This window comes from Vigna radiata, unplaced genomic scaffold (assembly GCF_000741045.1).
Source record: "Vigna radiata var. radiata cultivar VC1973A unplaced genomic scaffold, Vradiata_ver6 scaffold_275, whole genome shotgun sequence".
Lineage (NCBI taxonomy): Eukaryota > Viridiplantae > Streptophyta > Magnoliopsida > Fabales > Fabaceae > Vigna > Vigna radiata.
The window spans coordinates 400,956-422,621 of NW_014543809.1; the positions used below are offsets into that span (position 1 = coordinate 400,956).

At 36.3% G+C, this 21,666-nt stretch overlaps 1 protein-coding gene across 2 annotated transcripts; it reads left to right on the top strand.

Annotated features, from left to right (window-relative positions):
• Positions 1-274: 274 nt before the first annotated feature.
• LOC106754885 (2-oxoisovalerate dehydrogenase subunit beta 1, mitochondrial) lies at positions 275-8,449 on the top strand. Of its 2 annotated transcripts, XM_014636954.2 has the most exons (14): positions 275-290; positions 450-771; positions 1,836-1,947; positions 4,440-4,475; positions 4,573-4,632; positions 4,707-4,764; positions 4,850-4,947; positions 6,169-6,258; positions 6,344-6,412; positions 6,513-6,599; positions 7,031-7,126; positions 7,204-7,281; positions 7,997-8,083; positions 8,178-8,449. In XM_014636954.2, exons 2-14 carry the CDS (start codon positions 611-613, stop codon positions 8,211-8,213), a joined length of 1,068 nt encoding a protein of 355 aa, XP_014492440.1. In that variant the 5' UTR covers positions 275-290; positions 450-610; the 3' UTR covers positions 8,214-8,449. The 2 variants fall into 2 exon arrangements, with proteins under 2 accessions (XP_014492440.1, XP_014492439.1); XM_014636953.2 differs by lacking the exon at positions 275-290 and having other exon boundaries at positions 313-771.
• The last annotated feature ends 13,217 nt before the right edge of the window (positions 8,450-21,666 follow it).

The window sequence follows — 21,666 nt, forward strand, 5'->3', positions numbered from 1 at the left end:
TTTTTCAAAAGATGAACTTGGATATTTAGGCGATAAAAATTATCCTATTTTTGTAACAATAGAAGTAACCTCATTTTACACGTTATCATAATAGGAGATAAATAAAGCTGCATCCGCTGGATAGGGTCAGTGACTCGAACACACACCAGATCTTATCTGCTTTTTATTATTATTATTTCTTATTGTTATTATTATTATTATTAACTTCAATTTTCTGAACCAAACAACAACGTTATTGTGGTTGATGACACCTGTTGCACCTCAGTGAAAAAGTAACAACTTTACAAAAAGTTAGCGTTTTTTTGGACGATTCTCAACTCTGGTTTTCACAAATTTTACAATTAATAGTTTTTATTTATGGTTCAGATTTGACCCCAATCGATGTTTCTCCCCCTAATTTTTAATTTGATTTTTCTATAATTTTATCCTCTTTCGTATTCCCTGCACAGAGCAAGATACTGAAGATACTTGTAGACACACCCAACAAACCCTGAACTTGAAGGCCCGAAAATTTTGAACTTGAAGAGAAGGGAGAAAAGAGTTTGATCAAATTCAATTTCAAATCCCTTTTGGGGGAGCATTGTCTCAGCAAGTTTTTCACATCATAGACATGTCTACCAAGTTTGGAAGATTGGTCTCTTTGGTTTACAAGAGAGGATTTTCCACCTCCACCAGTATTCAAAAGGGTGGTTCTGAGCAAGGTGTGAAATCATTGAACCTCTGTTCTGCAATTAATCAGGCTCTGCACATTGCCTTGGACTCTGATCCCCGGTTGGTCTCTCCGTTTATTTATTTCATGAACATATAACTAGTAGGAGTGTGAGAGGTGATAAGAGTAATCTTGATCTTACATTTCTAGATGCATGATCGGTCTAATTAGTTTTAACCCTTATTATTCATTTCAATTGTATAGTTTAAATTCAGTGATATAAGGATCTCACAGTATCAGCTTTCACCTAATTTGTTTGTTTTATGTATTTATTTTTCCTTTTCCTTAATGTGTAGAAACAAACTGCTTGGAATTAGTTCTGTTTAATTACTTCTTCAAACTGTGTTGAGTTCTTGTGTTACGCTTCGATTTGTACATAGTCTGCTGGAATTTGTATAGTTTCAAGTTAACGTAACTCAAATCATATGAGGTGATGAAATGGTTTGAAACATCTCCTTTAGCTTTAGGAATTTCGGTGTGTATCATTTGCATTGTTTCCCTGTTATTCTGAAAGGTGGTTTCCAACTTTGATATCAGAAAATAGAAAAAAAAAAAAAAACCTTGGAGTGGGGGCCTATGGGGGAAAGAAAGCATTGGACTGTAACACTATTGCATCTAACATCATTCCAAGAAACATTCAATTCCCAGAGTTTTTTCATTTTCATTTTTAGATTTTTGTTAAAACTTGATCTTTATTTTAGGTTTGGGGCTTCTGTTAAGGAAATGATTTTATATTTTCTATAAAGGACCTAATAGGGAAGTCTACAAGTAGTTGCTGGTGACTCCCATGTCTCAAATCCCCTATATAGAACATTATTTTGAGATTTAATGGAAGCGTGAATTCTTATGTATGCGAAACTTTGTTCACAAAGGTTGCTCTTGGAAGCTTTGTATTTCAACACTCTTTTAAACTATGTTAAAGTAATATTTAGATGTTGCATATTTCGATGAAGCGTTAGCATGTTTGAGAAGTTGTTTGGTTCTGTTTCTTCTAATACGTTGACAAACTGAGTTTCTGTGTTACATATCCTACTTTAAGGTTCTATCAGTTGCACTATTATGAGTTGTTTATGTATAGCATGATTATCTGGTGTACTTCCTTATCTTCTCTTGCACATCATCACAGCTCTTATGTGTTTGGAGAGGATGTAAGCTTTGGTGGTGTCTTCCGTTGCACAACAGGATTAGCAGACCAATTTGGTAAAAAGAGGGTTTTCAATACCCCTCTCTGTGAGCAGGTATTTATTTTTATGATTTCACATTGCCTTTGTGATTCCTTTTTCTTTATTTCTTCCTATCTCTCATGTGAATGTCAGTATATTTAATAAGCATAAATATATGGTTCTAATATCTGTTAGGATATAGGGTATTTGGATATAATGGGAAAGGGGATTAGGATAGAAGGCAGAGGAATTGTATAAATAGATTGATTGTATAGTTAGAAGGCAGTTTTTTTGGAAGATTGTTTGTTGACAGGCTCTTTAGACCTGTGAAGGGGATTATGCCCCTGAGTTGTGACTGTAAAGACCATATCTTACTGTGAATAATACAAATTTGTTTCATTCTTTCATATTTACTGGGTTATGTAAGTGAGAGGGGGTTTCTTGATTGGATTTCTTGTTCAGAAACCTATCAAATTGGTCCGACCCGCCGGATATCAAGGGAGCGCTGCCATATCCAATTGAGAGGGGGAACTCACGCGTGATGGAGGGAAGATTGGTGGTGGTAGAAGGCCAGTTGGAAGCCATAGAGATTGCTGTGGCAGAAATGAAAGCAAATATTGAGGAGCTGTGACATGAGACGGGGGCGCTGAGACAAGACTCTGTGTCCATGCACCATGATATCCAGGCGATTTTGAGGATGTTGGGGGAACATGATCGGCACCAGGACAACTAACAAAGTGATGGAAGCCAGTCGTCTGTTAATGAGAATGGGGGTAGACGTGACGAAGAGAGGGGAAGAAGAGGTGAAGAGAGTCAAGAAGGGCAACCTAATTGGAAGAAATGGGTGGAGTTACCCATATTTGAAGGAGGCGATCCGTTGAACTGGATTAGTAGGGTAGAAAAATTTTTGAAGTCCAGAGGGTGGACGAAGAAGAAAAGTTGTGGTTGGCCTTCATTAGCATGGAGGGGTATGCAAGTTATTGGTTTCGGTTTTGGAGGGAGAAATCCAAGAACCATTCTTGGGAAGGATTAAAAAGGGCGATGGTGATTCGGTTTGGAGGGAACGGGGGTAGACGTGACGAAGAGAGGGGAAGAAGAGGTGAAGGGAGTCAAGAAGGGCAACCTAATTGGAGGAAACGGGTGGAGTTACCCATGTTTGAAGGAGGCGATCCGTTGAACTGGATTAGTAGGGCAAAAAATTTTTTTGAAGTTTAGAGGGTGGACGAAGAAGAAAAGTTGCGGTTGGCCTTCATCAGCATGGAGGGTATGCAGGTTATTGGTTCCGGTTTTGGACGGAGAAATCCAAGAACCATTCTTGGGAAGGATTAAAAAGGGCGATGGTGATTCGGTTTGGAGGGAGAAATCGAGGGTCGGTTTTTGAGAGGATGGCGGCCATTAAGCAAGCGGGGCCGATGGAGGATTACATTTGGGACTTTGAAGTTCTGGTGGGGCAGACGACTCAGATCCACGAAGAGCAACTCCTGGGTTACTTCATGGCGGGCCTTCAGGAAGGGGTTCGCAACCACGTGTGGCCACATGATACGCAAGACTTGATGACGACCAAGCAAATCGCGCGCAACGTGGAGGAGCTGTGCGCCAGTGCGAAGACCGGAGGCGGGTTGACGGCCAAGAACCAGGGTTCTTGGGGAAGGACAATCGGGGCTGTGATGCGAATCGAACCCAGTGGTTACACGCAAGGTCAAGGGGGGGCCGCGGAGAGTGTAGGGTCAGTGAATAAGGAGGCGACCCAGGGAAGCGGAATAGCGAAACCCAGTTTCAATGGTAGGGGGAGAAATATCCGAAACTTACCTTACTCAGAGTTCGTGAAGAGAAGGGAGGACGAAAGGTGTTTTAGGTGCGGAGGGCCGTTTAGTCCAGGCCATCAATGCCTGGAGAAGGGATTACGAATGTTGATATTGGTCGAAGAAGAAGAGGAGGAATTGCCACCACCCAAGCCTCCCGACTTGAATTGGAGGGCATGGACAGTGGGTTCCCTTCTTATGGTAACTCAATGAGGAAGAGGAGCCATGAGACCAAGCTTCCCGATTCCAACCTTGAGGACAAGATTGTTCTGCAGCGGGGTGTAATGTTAGGATATAGGGTATTTGAATATAATGGGAAAGGGGATTAGGATAGAAGGCAGAGGAATTGTATAAATAGATTGATTGTATAGTTAGAAGGCAGTTTTTTGGAAGATTGTTTGTTGACAGGCTCTTTAGACCTGTGAAGGGGATTATGCCCCTGAGTTGTGACTGTAAAGACCATTTCTTACTGTGAATAATACAAATTGGTTTCATTCTTTCATATCTACTGGGTTGTGTGAGTGAGAGGGGGTTTCTTGATTGGGATTCTTGTTCAGAAACCTATCAATATCACACAAATCAGAAGTAAATTCTAACATTCTAAACCATGGTCTGATGGAATCTTACTCTTATATTGTGTTCAAAGAATTTGATTGTGCATTTTACTGATTTTTTCTTTTTACAACAACTATCTTTCTAATTATTTTTGTATCTTTTATATCCTAAGAATTGACATAAATTTTTATACTGCAATGCTACTCCCAGGGTATTATTGGCTTTGGTATTGGTCTTGCAGCTATGGTGAGTATATGAGGTTAAAGTAATTCTTTTGTAACTGTGTTACAAAACCTTACTACAATCTGATACATTCAAGCTATTTATGTATTTTACCTGATAGGGAAATCGAGCCATAGCAGAAATCCAGTTTGCAGATTACATTTTCCCTGCTTTTGACCAGGCAAGCTACCTTCCATGGCTTGGTTTAGTCAAAAAGCCCCTTTTGATCAGTAATTGACCATTTTTAGTTTCCAGATTGTCAATGAAGCTGCTAAATTCAGATACCGAAGTGGGAACCAATTTAATTGCGGTGGTAAACTCTTTTCACTGCTTCAATATTGAAGTTTGGCTCATCTCTATTTTCAGTTCTTGTATTCATTTTTTGTACTCATTTATAGGTTTAACAATTAGAACCCCTTATGGAGCTGTGGGCCATGGTGGGCATTACCACTCTCAGTCCCCTGAGGCTTTCTTCTGTCATGTTCCTGGTATAAAAGTATGCTGGTTTCTTATGGACTTCAATGTGTTTGTCAGAACCTTAATTTCCTTCACTTCTATTTCTTTCCATGTTGTTCAAATAAGAAGACCACTTACAATATAGTGTGTGATTGTTCAATAGATTTTATAAATATTCAAATTCTAAACTTAAGGTAGTATGGCAAGGCAAGAGTTGAAATCCATGGCAATCATAAATTGCTCACTTGTCCACTTAGGAATATTGTCAAGGTGAGTGGAATAGTAATGACAGCAAAATCATTTCAACGAAGTTGAACACTAAGTTATTCAATAACGATAACATCTAAAAGGAAGATTAATGTTTTTAATGTATAATATAGTCAAATGGACTGAACAATATTTAAGTGGACGGCTATTTTATTATAGAAAAGGTTCCTTTGACTAAGATGCATCTAGATAACATACTCTCAAAGTCCCTAACGGGGGTACTCTTCGAAAGTGGGTTTTAGATCTAACTTAACCTCACAAAACTGCATTATAAGGTAAGGTTTGCATTTACTTTATATATTATAATTTGGTCATATCATAGAAAGTGACTTTTAGATTTAACTCAACCTCACAAAACTACATTATAAGGTAAGGTTTGCATTCACTTTATATATTATAGTTTGGTTATAACTTTAGTATGTCACCTCACACCGAAAATTGGACATTTAGAACAATGGAAATAAATATTTATTGATAGTTCGATAGTGGGTGGCATGATAGGCTCAAAAAATTTCTCTAGGTTAGATTTTGATAGAATCTTAGAAAGTGTGGATTTTAAGCATAATACAACTTCATAAAAATTAACTTGTTCAGTGAGGTTTGCATCTATTTATATACTATAATTTAATCACATCTCAAGTCAATATGGAATCTTGGATATATACTCACATAATATTGGGCTCATACGAAATCTGAATGCTTGATCATAGATGGAATGTTAAATATGTTTAAACTACATTTTCTAGAATTTTAGTAGGTTGAAGTAGATTTGTATACTTTATCCATTCAGGCCCAATAGAACCACAAGTCATGGTCTCTTTCTCCATGTCCCCTGTATTTCCATTGATTGGGATTCAAGTTTATGCCAGTCTCGTTTTACATAAGAACTATAGCATGCCGCTCATTTCTTGTGGGAAAACAAAATTTCTTTGAATATTTTGCCTTTCTTAGATAAGTACTTTTCCCCAAATGCCTTAACTAAGTTTCTTTGTAGGTGGTCATCCCCAGAAGTCCACGACAAGCAAAAGGGTTGTTGTTGTCTTGCATTCGAGATCCAAATCCTATAGTGTTTTTTGAACCGAAGGTTGTTTTCTACCAAAATAGCCTTAGTGAATTATGAGCATAGTATGCACCTTTTACTTTTTTAATATTGTGATTTATGGTTTCAGTGGCTTTATCGTTTGGCCGTAGAAGAAGTACCGGAGGATGATTACATGCTGCCTTTATCTGAGGCTGAGGTACAAATGACACACTGAATAAAAGAAAGTTTTGCACAACACTATTGAGACGTGATTCTGGGAAACGTTTACTCTGATGAATATTGAAATGTGTATTCAGGTGATTCGGGAAGGAAGTGATGTAACACTTGTGGGATGGGGAGCTCAATTATCTATTATGGAACAAGCTTGTACTGATGCGGAAAAAGTAAGTGACTGTTGCACTGCAACTGATAGCTCTTGAAACATGTATTCTGCATCACACCATATTATTTTATGTTCACCCCAAGGAAAACTTCCCAAAAGGTTCACATGAATAGGATCAAACTAGAACTATACATATATAGGGAGTCTAAAGTATCAAGAGCAACCTATTCACTATTCACTGGCTCTCCTCTATGGTTTCAAATGACTTGATAAGTTAGATGATATTCTTTTAAACTACTTTGTGTTAATTCAGAAATTGTGTTTACACAAGAACAAGATCGTTCTATTCTGTAAAAGAAAGTTTGACATTTCAATTTCTCATTTCTGCTATAATATATGACCTGTATATAAGGAATTCAATTCGTAAGTGGATGCCTACATTTTCATCTCTTAAGTTAAATTCAATTCTAATGTTATTATGAGATTCTGCAGGAGGGAATTTCTTGTGAATTGATTGATCTGAAGACACTAATTCCTTGGGACAAGGAAAAAGTAGAGGCCTCAGTTAACAAGACAGGAAGATTGCTTGTGAGTATACAGTATACTGAATAATACTGTAACCTGGTTTGGTATCAACTCACATGATGCACTGATGTAATTTGTAGGTTAGTCATGAGGCTCCTATAACTGGAGGTTTTGGTGCTGAAATCTCAGCTTCCATTGTTGAGCGTTGCTTCTCAAGGGTATGCTTATATATTTTTATGTATACCTCTGAAAGTTGGAGTCTTTAATTAGAATGATTTAGTACCATGTGCATACAAGTGTAGCTCCCAGCCCATAATGTATATCTGCAGATTTTCCTTTCAAATGATACTCTCAACAAGGGTAATTTTCATTTTCATTAGCCTCCTCAACACATTTTCATGTAGAAATCTCAAAATTCATGAAAATCCCACCTAGAGGAATAAAAGATTGAGAAGAAAAAGAAAATGGTTCAAAGATTTTATATGGTGGTCCTATAATGTTAAAAATAACATTTACAATATTTAGTTTATAGTTTTAATTTTTTAAAATGAGATGATGACACTTGTGGGGTCATACTGTAGTTGTTGACATGTTTTTAGGTTCTATAAATGTACTTTTCTTACATATGAAAAGAGAGCAAAATATCAATGTTACCTTTTAGTCTTTTAGACAAGTTTAACTCTGTATGAGTATCTATTTATGCATGTATATATAATGTTTATAAAGTGTATTTTAAACTTAACCTTATAAAATTGATTTATAATTAAGGTTTGTATCTATTTATATATTTATCATTTGATTTTATTTCTATTCTTTGTAGGAATTTCAATACATATGTCTTAAGCTTGTATATTTCTTTTGTAATACATGTCTTAAGCTTGTATTTGTCTTTTGTAAGACATGTCTTCAGCTTGTATTTGTCTTGTGACACAGTTAGAGGCCCCTGTAGCAAGAATTTGTGGTTTCGACACTCCTTTTCCTTTGGTTTTTGAACCTTTCTATATGCCAACCAAAAATAAGGTAATGCTTTGTTTACCTCAAATTTATCTTCTTTTTCTTTTATGCATCATGTTTAAGATATGTGACTGATACAAGGTTGTCATTCATTATGCAGATTTTGGATGCAATTAAATCCACTGTGAAGTACTAATGAACTTAGTCACCATTTTTTCGTCATCTATAAAACCTTGATACCACTGAGTGATATGATGCATTAGTAAAGTGTACCATGGAAGTAGGTGGTTATACAAAACTGTTATATAAAAATATCAACAAAAGAACAATGGGCATACACTATGTAGTGCCTTGAATTTGAAAGGAGTGATCCCCATCAGTAAAAAATTTCCCATTATATATAGATTTCTCTCTTCAATTCTTTGGCCTTCATAATGTGTATCAAAACACATGGACACTTTCATTTATTATCCAACAAAGAAACAAAACAATGAGTTAAAAAAATCCATAGGTTATTACACCAAAACTTAAGTTGGTCATAGAATTTTGGACAATAAGTCATTTTCGATGTACTTATTTGACCATCCGAAATTTTATACATACACACAAGAGCAAAGTTAACCTCTCAAATAAATATTTTTCAGAAAATATAAAATATTTTAACAAGCGTTGTTTTTGCATAACTGAACATATCTTGTAAAGTTTCTTTTCACTTAGGAAATTCTTCATTACACGGTACTTGTCCTATAAACCTCCTTCATTGAATAGTGGAGTGTTTGCAAAAAATTTAATGATGCTCAAGTTTTTGGTTAAAGATTTTTATCAAATTTAGATTAATGCAAAAATTGATGTGAAAGTACGATTAAAATAATATTTATATGAATATTTTGCTAATCATGGACTCATTTAATGTGTCACACTTAGGATCCATTGTTCTAAAGGCTTAGTGGTTAAATTACCTGTGAGAAATTGAACTTGTTTTTGGCTAAATTATCTAATGCGAGAATTCCTTTGGAAGGCACAAGGAGTACCAACAAACAATGTCCTGACTCAGCAAAGAAGGTAGTTATCAGATGATGGATGCAGTCTTTGACTTGAGAAACATAGTACCAATATTCGGTATTCGATAACCATGGTTGATCATTAAACGTATCCCTTGAATAATACAATCCTCGGTATTATGTGGTCACTATATCAGTTGTACTAGCTATAAGTTATCTTATACTATATACTCGGTAAATAGTATCTTGTTATTGTTTTAAATAACTTATTTAAAAACTCTAGTTGGTAGTTAGTAGGACTGAGAGGTCTTTGGCCACATACTATACATATACATTATTTTAAAATATTACTAATTTGCATTCAAATATTAGTAGAGAATATAGAAAAGAGAGCATGTGCATAATTATAATATAATAAATAATTATAAATAAACAAATAAGTTATCAATAACAAAAAAACATTATATAAATTTTACTCATTTTTATTTTCTTTCTATCTAAATGAATCTTAGTAGGCATGACAAAAACAAAGAAAAGATTTAAATATTTTAGTATTAAATTTTTGTCTTATCTATGTCTTTATTGAATAATGAGTATATTCGTATATCTACTTGTATCTTAGTGTCCACTATTTTACTATTTAAGATATTAATTAATTAATTTTCTTAAAACGATATGAAATTATAGAAAAAAATATAGTATTATCAAATATTCAACCTAAAATAAATACATCTATTCTATACACATTCATTTTTCTAATGCCAAATATCAATAAAGAAGTTATTAATATTATATTAATATCAAATAAAAGTTGGATAAATATCAAATAATTATAGAAAAAAAATGGTAATAATCAAATGCGTCTTACAAACTTAATATAAATTTGTTACATTATAAAGAAAATTAAAGGAATTATTAATTTAAAAGGATATTAGTACGAGAATGTAGAAACAGATCATATCTTTATATTCAATTTAAAAAATAAAATATTGTCATACATATCAAGTTAGTATTTTAAAAAATATTCCCCTCTTACACAAAATAATAATAAAAGTAAATATTTTCAAATACAAATAAATACATAATGTAATTTTCAAATAATATAATATTTTAGAAAAGAATATAAACAAAATATAAAATCACATATGTAGCTAAGTTAAAAAGAAATCTCTAAGCTTACATAGTAAAATAATAAAATATTTTTTTTCTTCTCTGATATTTTATAGGGAATTTAAAAAATTTAATGAGAATGTAGATTAGAAAGTTGTTGAGTTTTGGAATTTTATTATAATTATTATTATTATAATAAGAAACGCGATTATTTCAAGTTATAGAACTTTAATTGAAGTGATTCCAAACTAAGGTGAATGTTCACATTTTGAACTTTAATTTAGGCTTAATAATTGTTTATTTTGGGTGTATAGAACATAAGATATGATTTAAGATATTGGATAGAAGTGAGTTTATGAGAAACAGTTGAAGGAAAAAAATGAGGTGATAATGAAAAAAATAGAAGGAAAACATCACTTTTTTCGAAGGAGGCAACACACAGGATGAGAAAGTCCTTTGATATAGTAAAAAGGGCTTTTAAATCACTCAAGAACTTTAAAAAATCAATCTCATTAAGATAAAAGAGATAAACTCAATTATTTATGAATAAAGCTTCACCTGTCCCTTCATGAAAATGTTCTAGCTTATTTAGAAGCTTTAGTCATTAAAATTACAAAAGATCCATTAATTGTAGTTACATTCCACTTAAGCTAAGAATGATTCCTATGCTGAGAAAAATCACAACAACTGAACAATCCAAAACAAAGCCTAGTCAAATTTATATATAAAAGACTTAGGGAAACACATTAGGGGATCTTAGGAAGCTTTTGGGGACCTAATTTCGTCCTCTCCACAATCTTTCAATTCTTCACTTTCCCTTCTTCTATTTTTATGTCGTTATTTCTACATTTCATGAAATGTTAAGTCTTTGGGATTGATTCTATTGAAATTTCTTAATGGATTCCAAGGTTAGAATGCAATAATTGGTTTGTTTGTTTTTTTTTATTATGGTTTTTATTTATATTTTTCTGTCTTTTGTCTTTTAATCAATTAAAAGTGATGAGTTTTAAATTATAACAAGTTAACTTGGTGTTAAATCTATATATTATATCAAATATCTGATGAGTCTAAGGTTTTTAATTTTAATTTCATTAAAGTTAGAAACTTTCATGTAATTTTAATTTCAATTTTGTCAATAATTGAGAATGTATTTTAATTAAAGGTGAACAATTTAAAAAGAATTAATCAAGAATGTACTTTGATTAATTCGCTGCATTTTTGGATTCAGATTCGTGGATGTTCTTCCCCTTTTCGTTGCACTCAAATACTCCTTACATAGCCTCATCTCATTCCTTATTAATCCCATTCAAACATTGTTTCATTCTCCTCTAATTAATTAAATCTTTCGCTACCTTCAATTGGTTTTCATTCCAATTCGATGAGTGCTTCTGTTTTTTTGAACTATCCAGCAAAACGTGCCAAGGAGCAAGTCATTACATGGTATCAGAGCTAGGTTTGGGCACTCCTTGCTACCAAGGTTGCGTTCAGTGGTCAATCTCTTGAGCTTAGCAGCAGCAAGCTATTGCAACAACTTCATGTTTTACTATTTTAGCATGTGTTCTACACGTAAAGAATTCTTCCACATGGTTTGTGATCCACTAATCATGCCTAATGATCAAGATATCTTAGAAACTGTGGGAAGGATAAATCCACCTTCTCCACCCCATTGTAAAAGGACTTTGAGTTTTATGTAATGAATTGTTGTAGAGATGACTCCAGCTTTGTTATGCTCCTTGTCTCCAGCCAGAGAAATATCTCGACCTCCTCTAGCCACCCTTCTTCAGCTTGTTGGTTATTTAGAACGAAAGACGTAGCACGCTTGAAGCTAAAATGCTTTTGTATATTTTATTATTAAATGATGGGAAACGTTACAGTATTTAAACATAAAAAAAGTAACTACCCACTAAAACTTTTATCCCAATTTTAATCCACTACTCTAACCCATAATTAAAAATTAACTAAATCCTAAAAATAAGGAAAAAACTTTAACTCAATTAAGTTAAAAATAAAATACTCCTAAAGCTTTTTCTTAACACTTCTCCTTGCTTTAGGAGCTGCAAAACTCCATGAAGGGTCAATCTGGCTTCAGAAAAAATCTCTTAATCCTGGACTGTGAACTCCAACATAAATCTTCTTGACAGCTTCACTGTTGATTTCAATTAGTTGACCAACACTTAACAAATTTTGGTCAATTTTAGGAACGAAAAGAGCGTCTAGAATAAATTTTGTGCCTACACTGCTTGTAATTGCAACTGTCCCCTTTCCTTTGGCTGAGATATAGTCACCATTACCTATTTTGACTTTGGTAACATCAATTGGCCTCATCTCTAAAGAGTGCCTTGTCAAAGGTCATGTGGTTAGTACAACCACTATCTCTAAAGCATTGGCTGAAAAACAGGTTGCAACAAAAAGTTGATCTTCCTCCTCTTCATTTGCAATTTGAGCATTTTCTTCCTGCTGTTGAGTTTGGTTCTTGCATATGACAGCTTCATGCCCAAGTTGATTGCACTTTATGTATTTAGCATCAGGCCTTCTCCAACACTTGAATGAAGGATGACCCATCTTGTTGCAATGCTTGCAAGGAGGATACTTTCCCTTGGAGCTTCCTGCTTTGCTTTCATTTCTAACAACGCCTTCTTTATTTGGTTGTTGGTTCCTTTTTTTTTGCTTTTCCAAATTTCATCATGTTTAGCAGGCAAGGCTTCCTCAACAAAGTCTTCTTCTCTCATAACCCTTCGTTGTTCTTGTGCCTGCAAGGAATTCAGCAACTCTGCCAAGGTGATCTTGGAAAATCCTTAGTGTTTTCTAACGTGGTTATGGTAGCTTCAAATCTTTCAGGTACGGTAACTATAATTTTATCAACAATACGAGAGTCCTTAAATTCAGAACCAAGCAATCTTACTCTGTTTGCTATGTTCAAAAGCCTCTTAGAGTACTCCTTGATAGTTTCATATTCCTCCATCTTTTGTAATTCAAAGTCTCTAATGAGATTCAACACTTTCATGCCTTTAATTCGATATCTCCATCATATTCTTTTTTGAGATAATCCCATATGGCTTTGGTTGACTTTAGAGACATGATTCGAGTGAAAATGGTTGGTGAAACTGCAACAAAGAGGCATGCCTTTGCCTCAGCTTTTCTAGTTTTTTCGTCCTTGTGATTCTTGATTTGAGCCATCGTTGGATTGCTAGGTAGAATAGGAATTTCATAATCCTCTTCAACTGCCTCCCATAGATCCAGAGCTTCTAAGTAAACTTCCATTCATACAGCCCAAATTTGACAATTTTCACCATTAAAGACTGATGGTGCTATTGTTCAAAAATTTGAATCTCCTTCCATGCTTTCAAATTTTCCTCTCACAGGTCCCTCAAGAAAAAGGCTTTTGATATCAATTTTACTTTGTTTTGTAGGTTTTTAATAAAGAGGAGAAACCATGTACATACAAATAAGGAAGGCTACCAAGGATGCAAATCAAGAAAACAAAAAAGGAAGCAGGTTGCGCTCCAGCGCCTCCTAAAAGGGCGCCCAGGCGCTATTAACTAGGAAGCAGGTGGCGCTCCAGCGCCCCTGAAAAGGGCGCCCAGGCGCCAGAAACCCAGGATCATCTTCTTCACACGGATTGCTGACATGGCAGGCTGTATCTTGGCTTCCAAGTTTCCCAAATTGTGTAGCTTCCATAGCAAGCTTCTTTTACACTTAGAATAGCTTCCTTAGCACGTTTTGGAGTCACTCCTTCATCTATAAAAGGAAGTCTCCTTACATTGTAAAAGCTAACTTTGAAACTTAATGAAATGTTGTTGAGATTTCTCTAGAATCATTTTTCAGAGTTCAAACACTTGTGCCTCTTATGCACCCTCTCCTCTAGATTCCTTCCCTCTTGGAAGGCTTTCGGAGCTTGAGATTCCTTGATTCACCCTCACACCTTCATTGAAGCATCCATCAAACACTTACCATGCCACATTCTGCACCTTCATTCCGCTGCCACCTTTGGTTTTGGGAGCTGCTCGTGATTGATTTGCAAGGAAGTTTCCATCATTTGGCATCAAGAGCTAGTTGTTCCAGCCACACCTCAAGAGCTAAGTGATAGCTTTACTTCATTCCTCTGTTTTTTTTCAATCTTTGCTTCTGTTTATTCTGTTGTCCTGTGAATGTTTGATCCATTTCACTGTTCTATAGCTTTTATTCCTTCATTTTAATCAGTGATTCCTTTGAATTTTTCTTTCAATTCAGCTTGATTCTCATTTCAGTTTGTCTCAGTCATGTGCACTGTTATGGCATTGCTTTTGCTGTTCATATAGTAATTCCATTCCAGCTTTCAAATTTTTTTCGTTTTGATCGAGTCATGTGCGTTGCTCGCTATCTGTTAATCATAAAAAGCACTGCTATAGTGTTTATCTTGGATAATTTGTGCTGACAGCTTTACACTCTGAATTTTCGTTCCAAATTCTGCATCGCATTCCTTTTTCTCGGGTTGATCATGTGTGTGCTGCTTAGATCCACATTTCTGTTGTTTTAAGCTTTGTTCCAGACTGTGTTATGATTGTGAATGTGTCCAGACTGATTATAATTCATATGAATCACAAATGAGCAAAGTGAGTGATTGAGTTCTGCATAATTTGTTAAATTCTGCAGCAAAGAGTTCATTTCGGGGTATCATTTCATTTTGTCCAGTTTTTCGGATTCTGCACCTATGAACAACTTTGCTTCATGTGTTTGATCAATTATCAACTGATTATAACCTTTGTTAAGTGTCTAATCCAAATTTGAGTGGTTCAGTTGTGAAAAATTTCATTCTGCACTATTCATATTGTCACGGTTTGTGTATTCAAGCAGCTTTAGCACCGTGCTGCTGTGTCCTTGACTGTCTTAGGCCAATTCAATTTCCCTAGCTCATATATTCCAACTAGATCTAGTGCATAGGATATTCTTATATGTTGCTTGCTCCAACTAGCCATTGACTCTTTGCATTTTCTCACATCTGCTGCTGTTTACTCCATTTTACAGCATATTTTGGCAACTCAATAGGTGATTTTAAGTTTTTGCTTGTTTTGTGCATAACAACTGTTTGAACATGTTTCATTGAACATTTTTGCATGGTTTATTTTCTCTTTTCTCAGCCACAACATCATTTCACATCTTGAACCATCATTTTTGCTTGAAATATGCAAGTGCACACCTCATATTGAGATCCTTACTGTTTTGGATCAGTTTCATTGAGTTTGGAGACATTTTTGGTAAATTGAAATTGGTTTGTTACTGTTCATATGGTAAATTTTGAGCCAAATTGGTATTGACTTGCTGCATCACTAAATTTTACTCATTTTTAAGTTGTGCACTTGTCATTTTCTGCTGCAGTCACTTTCTTTGCTGTCTAGGTGTTTGTACACATCTATTATGATGATATAAAATTGCTTGAAGTGTATTTGAACAATTTATCTCACTGCCTTGTAAAATCACCATTGCTGTTTCATTTTTTCAGCCACTTTTCCACACTGCAGCTACTATAATACGCTGTCATCCATCATTTCAGTTTCAAATTGTAAATTGGATTGGCAAAAGCTGGGGATCTTGTTCCAAACACAATTAAATCCATATACATGTGTAAAACAATCAGAAAAAGGTAATAAAACCCCTGCAATCCAGTTTTACAAATCCAAAATCTGAGAATTCAAATTTTGCAGCTCATTGTGGCATTTCATCAAACAGTTTTAAATTTTCATTAAACACTTGCATTGCACAGATTTCAATCAATGTTTTGAGTCTTTTATTGTTTTTATAATCTGTTCTAGACCCTTTCTTAGGCTTCTTTTGTGTGCCTCCTTTTATTCCAGCTGTATCTCACTTGAATTCACTATTTTTGGCTTCCATACTATACTTGCAATTTGGTTTTTGGCTAATTGAGTTCTGGTGCAACAGCTGTCCAATTCTCTCACGGTTTTGTGTGTTTGACAGTGGTGTGTGACTCCTTTTTGAGGTGATCCAGGTTCCAGAAGCTTTCTCCAAGAGGGTAGCATACTAGGAAGTGGAGAGTTTGTAGAATTGGATACAAAGGTTGTTCTCCAAGCTGCAGTTTTGTTTCAGCAATCAACAACATTTCTCCATTCTTCATCCCACACTTTTCAAACACTTTGGAGCTATACTACATCAAGCTTTAGTTGATTCTCATTGTATAAATATTGTAGCTCATTTTATCAATTTTTAGACCTTGTATCACGGAACCTTTGAAGTTTAATTTTCTTTACATTTTTCAGACTTAAAGTAACTTGGGAAAATGCTTTTGAAGAAATTCCAAGTCTACTAAGCAACATTGTAATAGTTAGTTTCCACTTCTTAGAGTGAAACTGTGTCAAGGGGCTCCAAGTGTCACTTGCACTTTCACATAGGGCCGTTTATCATTGTCTTCCATTTCCATTCATTTACTATTCTTGCTTGATTGACTTTTATGTTTTAAGTCTCCGTGATACTTAGGAACACGTTTCTCATAGTTAAACCTTCGTTTGGATTCTAGGAGCATAACATCCTTGCATTCAAAAGGGTTTTGAAAGACTTCTATCTAGAAACTTGGGTGAGAAACGTCAGGAGACACTCTGGCTAAGGAAGGACAAGGTTTCTAAGCTTGTCCATTGTGACTCACCTCTCCTTGCTGGGAGCTATTCGGTTTCTTCACCTTTAGAATCTTTATAGAAGTCATTCACCAAAAACAAACAAATTCTCTTTTCAAAAAGTTTTGATTAATACTTGTGAAAGGCTTTCAAATCTTTGTGAAAACAATTTCTTTACCTCACAAGCATGAGTCACTCTAGTGTTCAAGGTAATGTCACTCAAGATCAGGAGAACATAGAGTTGCGAGAAGAACTCAACAGAACCAAGACTGAGTTCAATGAGCTAAGGCAAATGGTCGCCACTCTTGCTATCAATCAAAGCGGGCACACACAAGGGACTCACTCTCATAGGCAAAATCATGATCAAGATGATCATTCCCACCATAGTGATCACCATACTTACCAACCTTATGATCACTATCAACGCCCTCCTAGGCGTCATCCTAACCATAGAGACCATCATGTGGAACCTAAGCTTGACCTTCCCCCTTTCTATGGTAGAGATAATGTTGAAGAATACTTTGAGTGGGAGATGAAGGTTGAACAGATTTTTGAGTGCTACAACATTGATGATAGGAGGAGAGTGACCTCAGCCACCTTGATCTTTCAAGGTGCAGCCCTTTATTGGTGGACATCCATCATGAGAGATCAAAAGATGCATGGTGACTACACCATCCAATATTGGAATGAATTGAAAGCAGCTTTACACAGGCGACATGTCTCGGCCTACTATGCAAGAGAAGTCATGGATAAGCTTCATCGATTTCAACAAAGAAACATGAGTGTTGAGGAATACAGACAAAAATTAGAGTTACTCATGTTGAGAGCTGGGATCAAAGAGGAGGACAGATTCACCATAGCTAGATTTCAAAGTGGATTAAACTATGAGATTAGAGATAAGGTAGAACTCTTACCTTACTTAGATCTAAATGATTTTGTTCAGCTATGTGTGAGAGTGGAAGAACAAAATAGGAGAAAAGCTTCCACAAAAATAACCTACCCTACCACATCATCATATAGGAGAGATCTTAAGAGGGAGGGTAGTTTTCCAAGATATGAGGAAACAAAGGAGAGCGAGCGAGAAAGGACACAAGATAAGTTCAAAAGCAAACATAGAGAGCTCAAAAGGGAAAAAGAAAGCTCAAAAGGAAAAGAACAAAGAACTCCAAGAGAGCCACCTAGAGATACCAAGGGTAGGGAGACTAGATGTTTCAAATGTGGAGCCAGAGGACACTATTCAACTGAGTGTCACTTTAAAAAGTCAACCTATATCCTTGAACATGAGAGTCATAGTGAGGAGTCATCCTCTAGTATGTCTGAGTTGTCCTCTTCTGAAGGGGAACATGAAGCTCCACCTTGCAATGGAGATCTGCTCATGGTTAGGAGACTCCTTGAGGCAAAACATGTTGAGTTAGAACAAACTCCACGAGAAAACCTATTCCACACATACTCCAAAGTTTTTGATAAAACTTGTTCTATGATCGTGGATAGTGGTTCTTGTTGTAATTGTTGTAGCTCTAGAATGGTTGAAAAGCTAGGCTTAACTCCTACTCCTCATCCTAACCCTTACAAACTTCAATGGATCAAAGAGGATGAAGGAATAGTTGTTAAGGAACAAGTAAGTGTTCCCATTTCCATCGGCAAGTATGAAGATCAAATCATTTGTGATATTCTTCCAATGGAAGCGGGTCACATCTTACTTGGGCGACCTTGGCAATTTGATAAACAAGCTTTGCATGACGGAGTCACCAACAAGATCACCATTCAACATAAAGGCAAAAAGATTATCTTGAGGCCTCAACCAATGAAGTTGTCTCACACCCTTCTAAAAATCTTTTCCTTGGACAACCTCACTTTCTTCTCTATTGCAAGGAGGAACTTCTTTCCATAACTCATCCACTTGATTCTCATCCAAAGGGGTTACAAAAGCTTTTGAAAGAATTTGATGATTTATTTCCTAAAGAGGTTCCAAGTGGTTTACCACCTCTTAGGGGCACCATGCCTCTTGCACCGGCGATCACTCCCCGCCTTCGTCAGTGCCCGGGTGTCACATGCCCACCAGCTTCCGCATGGTTCGTCCTCGAACCACACCGTACTGGGAGAGGCTAGGCTCTGATACCATTTGTAACGTCTCGGCAACTTACAGGGACTAGTGACTTCCCCCACACATCAACACGAGGCTTTCTAGTGTGCTTTGTCCTCACTCGCACACTTTCCGGGAAAACTTCCCGGAAGGTCACCCATCCCAGAATTTCTCCAGGCTAAGCACGCTTATCCTTCAACTTTGTAACGTCCCGGCAACTTACAGGGACTACTGACTGCCCCCACACATCAACACGAGGCTTTCCAGTGTGCTTTGTCCTCACTCGCACACTTTCCGGGAAAACTTCCCGGAAGGTCACCCATCCCAGAATTTCTCCAGGCTAAGCACGCTTAACCATGGAGTTCTTATGAGTTAAGCTACCGAAAATCAAATGCATTTGTTGATATGAGTAGTCAAATCAATTCATTTAAGCTATCCTTCAACTGTATAGTCCCATACCTATACAATCTCCAGATCCCTCTCATTCCGGTGTATGTTCGATTCGTCCATGTGCCCCTTCCCCTCGAAGCCTGCCAGGAGCCGCTCCTTGTCCGTGCCCCCTGCACCATGCCTCTTGCACCGGCAATCACTCCCCGCCTTCGTCAGTGCCCGGGTGTCACACCCTATTCCTAGATTGGACCATATGTTAGTTGAATTACATGGAGCAAACATGTTCACCAAGATTGATCTTAAAAGTGGGTATCATCAAATCAGAATTAAAGAAGGAGATGAATGGAAAACCGCTTTTAAGACCAAATTTGGCCTTTATGAATGGTTAATCATGCCTTTTGGCTTAACCAATGCTCTTAGTACCTTCATGCGACTAATGAATCATGTCCTTTAGGAATACATAGGCAGCTTTGTTGTAGTCTACTTTGATGATATTTTAATCTATAACAAAGGTCTTAAAGAACATCTTCATCATGTGAGGAAAGTATTGATTTTGCTTAGACAACATCATTTATTTGCCAACTTTGACAAATGTACCTTTTGTCAAGAGAGTGTTATTTTTCTGGGCTTCAAAGTTGGGAAAGAAGGTGTGCATGTTGATCCTAGCAAAATCAAAGCTATCCAAGAGTGGCCTATCCTCAAAACAGTGGGAGAAGTAAGAAGTTTTCTAGGTCTAGCAGGTTTCTATAGGCGATTTGTAGAAAGTTTCTCTACTATTGCTGCTCCCCTCAATGAACTTTTAAAGAAGGATGTGCTATTCAAATAGGATGAGAAACAAAGTCTAACCTTTGAGTCCTTAAAGCATAAGTTAACACATGCACTCATTCTACATTTACCTGATTTTTCCAAAGCTTTTCAAGTAGAATGTGATGCTTCTGGGGTAGGAATAGGCGCTGTTCTTATACAAGAAGTTCATCCAATAGCTTATTTTAGTGAAAAACTTAGGGGACCTACTTTGAACTATCCTACCTATGTCAAAGAACTTTATGCCCTCATTCGAGCATTGAAAACTTGGGAGCATTACTTGGTGTCTCGAGAGTTTATAATAAACACTGACCATGAATATCTCAAGTATCTTAAAGGACAAGGAAAGATGAACAAACAACATGCAAAGTGGATTGAGTACCTTGAGCAGTTTTAATACCACTACAAGAAAATAGCCAAATACCTGCGGATTATTACATACGAATTTTGATCCGTATATAATAAACTTATGACATACAGATTTTATATACGGATTTAAAAAAAATTAATAATTAAAAATTAAAATAATTTTTCTACTGATCTAATGCTACGTCGAAATCACGTTTTCCCCCTCTCTTTCGAAAATACTCACATTTTTCCCTCTTCTTAGACTTTTGTTCCCTCTCATCCTCCATCCTTCTCGCGAACTCATCTCACTCTCTCACTGAATCACTTCATCATCTTCCTCCTTCAGTCTCTCTCCTAGGTCACTTCTTTCTTCTTCATTCAATCTCGCGCTACACTCGCATTCCCTCCTTCTCGCTCAGACACACAGAAGATCTTATGGGGTCCCCAAGCGCAAACCTTTTTCTAGGGTTCCTAGGCCAAACCATGGAAGGAAGAATGCAAAAGAAGAAGAGACAGGTCAGAGAGTGGCTCGTTGCTAATGTCAAGACTAAAACCCTATTCGAGCTCCAGACAAGGTAAAATCTCTGGCCTTACTCATTCTCCGTCACTCTAGCAACAACCCTCCCTGCTCCCTAACTCTCGCTTACTGGCGCAACGACTTCCCGTCACTCTCGCTCGCAGTTGCCTCTCTTCCCCCTCACCCGTAACTGTCTCCCCTCACTCTCGCTCACTCTCACTCTACAACTACAATATGCTTTCAATTTTCTTTTTCCTTCCTGTGCCCGAACCTGCCATGGGTGTTGGATTAGAGCTCCATGGTTTCAGTTTTTTTCTTCCTTATAGTGCCCTAACCTGCAATGGGTGATCGAAGCTTCAGGTTTCAGTTTTTTTCCTCATTACAGTGCCCTGTACACTAATTTTCTAAGAAACCTCTGACGTTTGTCAACCATTATGCTAGGGAAATTTTAATTAACGATTAAGATGCTACAAGTGTGTTTATTTATTGAGATATACTAATATTAATTTATTTTTGGTTATAAAGCAGGATTGTAGTGCTTCTGGTAAAGGTGTGTGAGCCATGTCCAATGATTAAAAAAAGTAGGTATGTAGGAAGAGCAACACTTTTTTTTGTAGGCATGTCCAACTCTTATTCTCACAAGCGAACCAAAGAAGAAAAAGAAAGAAGAAAAAGAAGCAAGTTTTGTGTTTTCTTCTCTTGACTTTAACTACTCGCATCACCAAAGGATTAAAGTTTTATTGGGAAAAATATAATTGTGGCATATATCTTATATTGTCTCAGGATACATGGTG

What these genes read in the sequence shown, in the direction of transcription:
- LOC106754885 (XM_014636954.2), top strand. Translation starts at nt 611, where the DNA reads ATGTCTACCAAGTTTGGAAGATTGGTCTCTTTGGTTTACAAGAGAGGA. An exon ending in GAACCAATTTAATTGCGGTG is followed by an intron (nt 4,765 to 4,849) that starts GTAAACTCTTTT and finishes ACTCATTTATAG; the next exon opens with GTTTAACAATTAGAACCCCT. An exon ending in TTGAGCGTTGCTTCTCAAGG is followed by an intron (nt 7,282 to 7,996) that starts GTATGCTTATAT and finishes CTTGTGACACAG; the next exon opens with TTAGAGGCCCCTGTAGCAAG.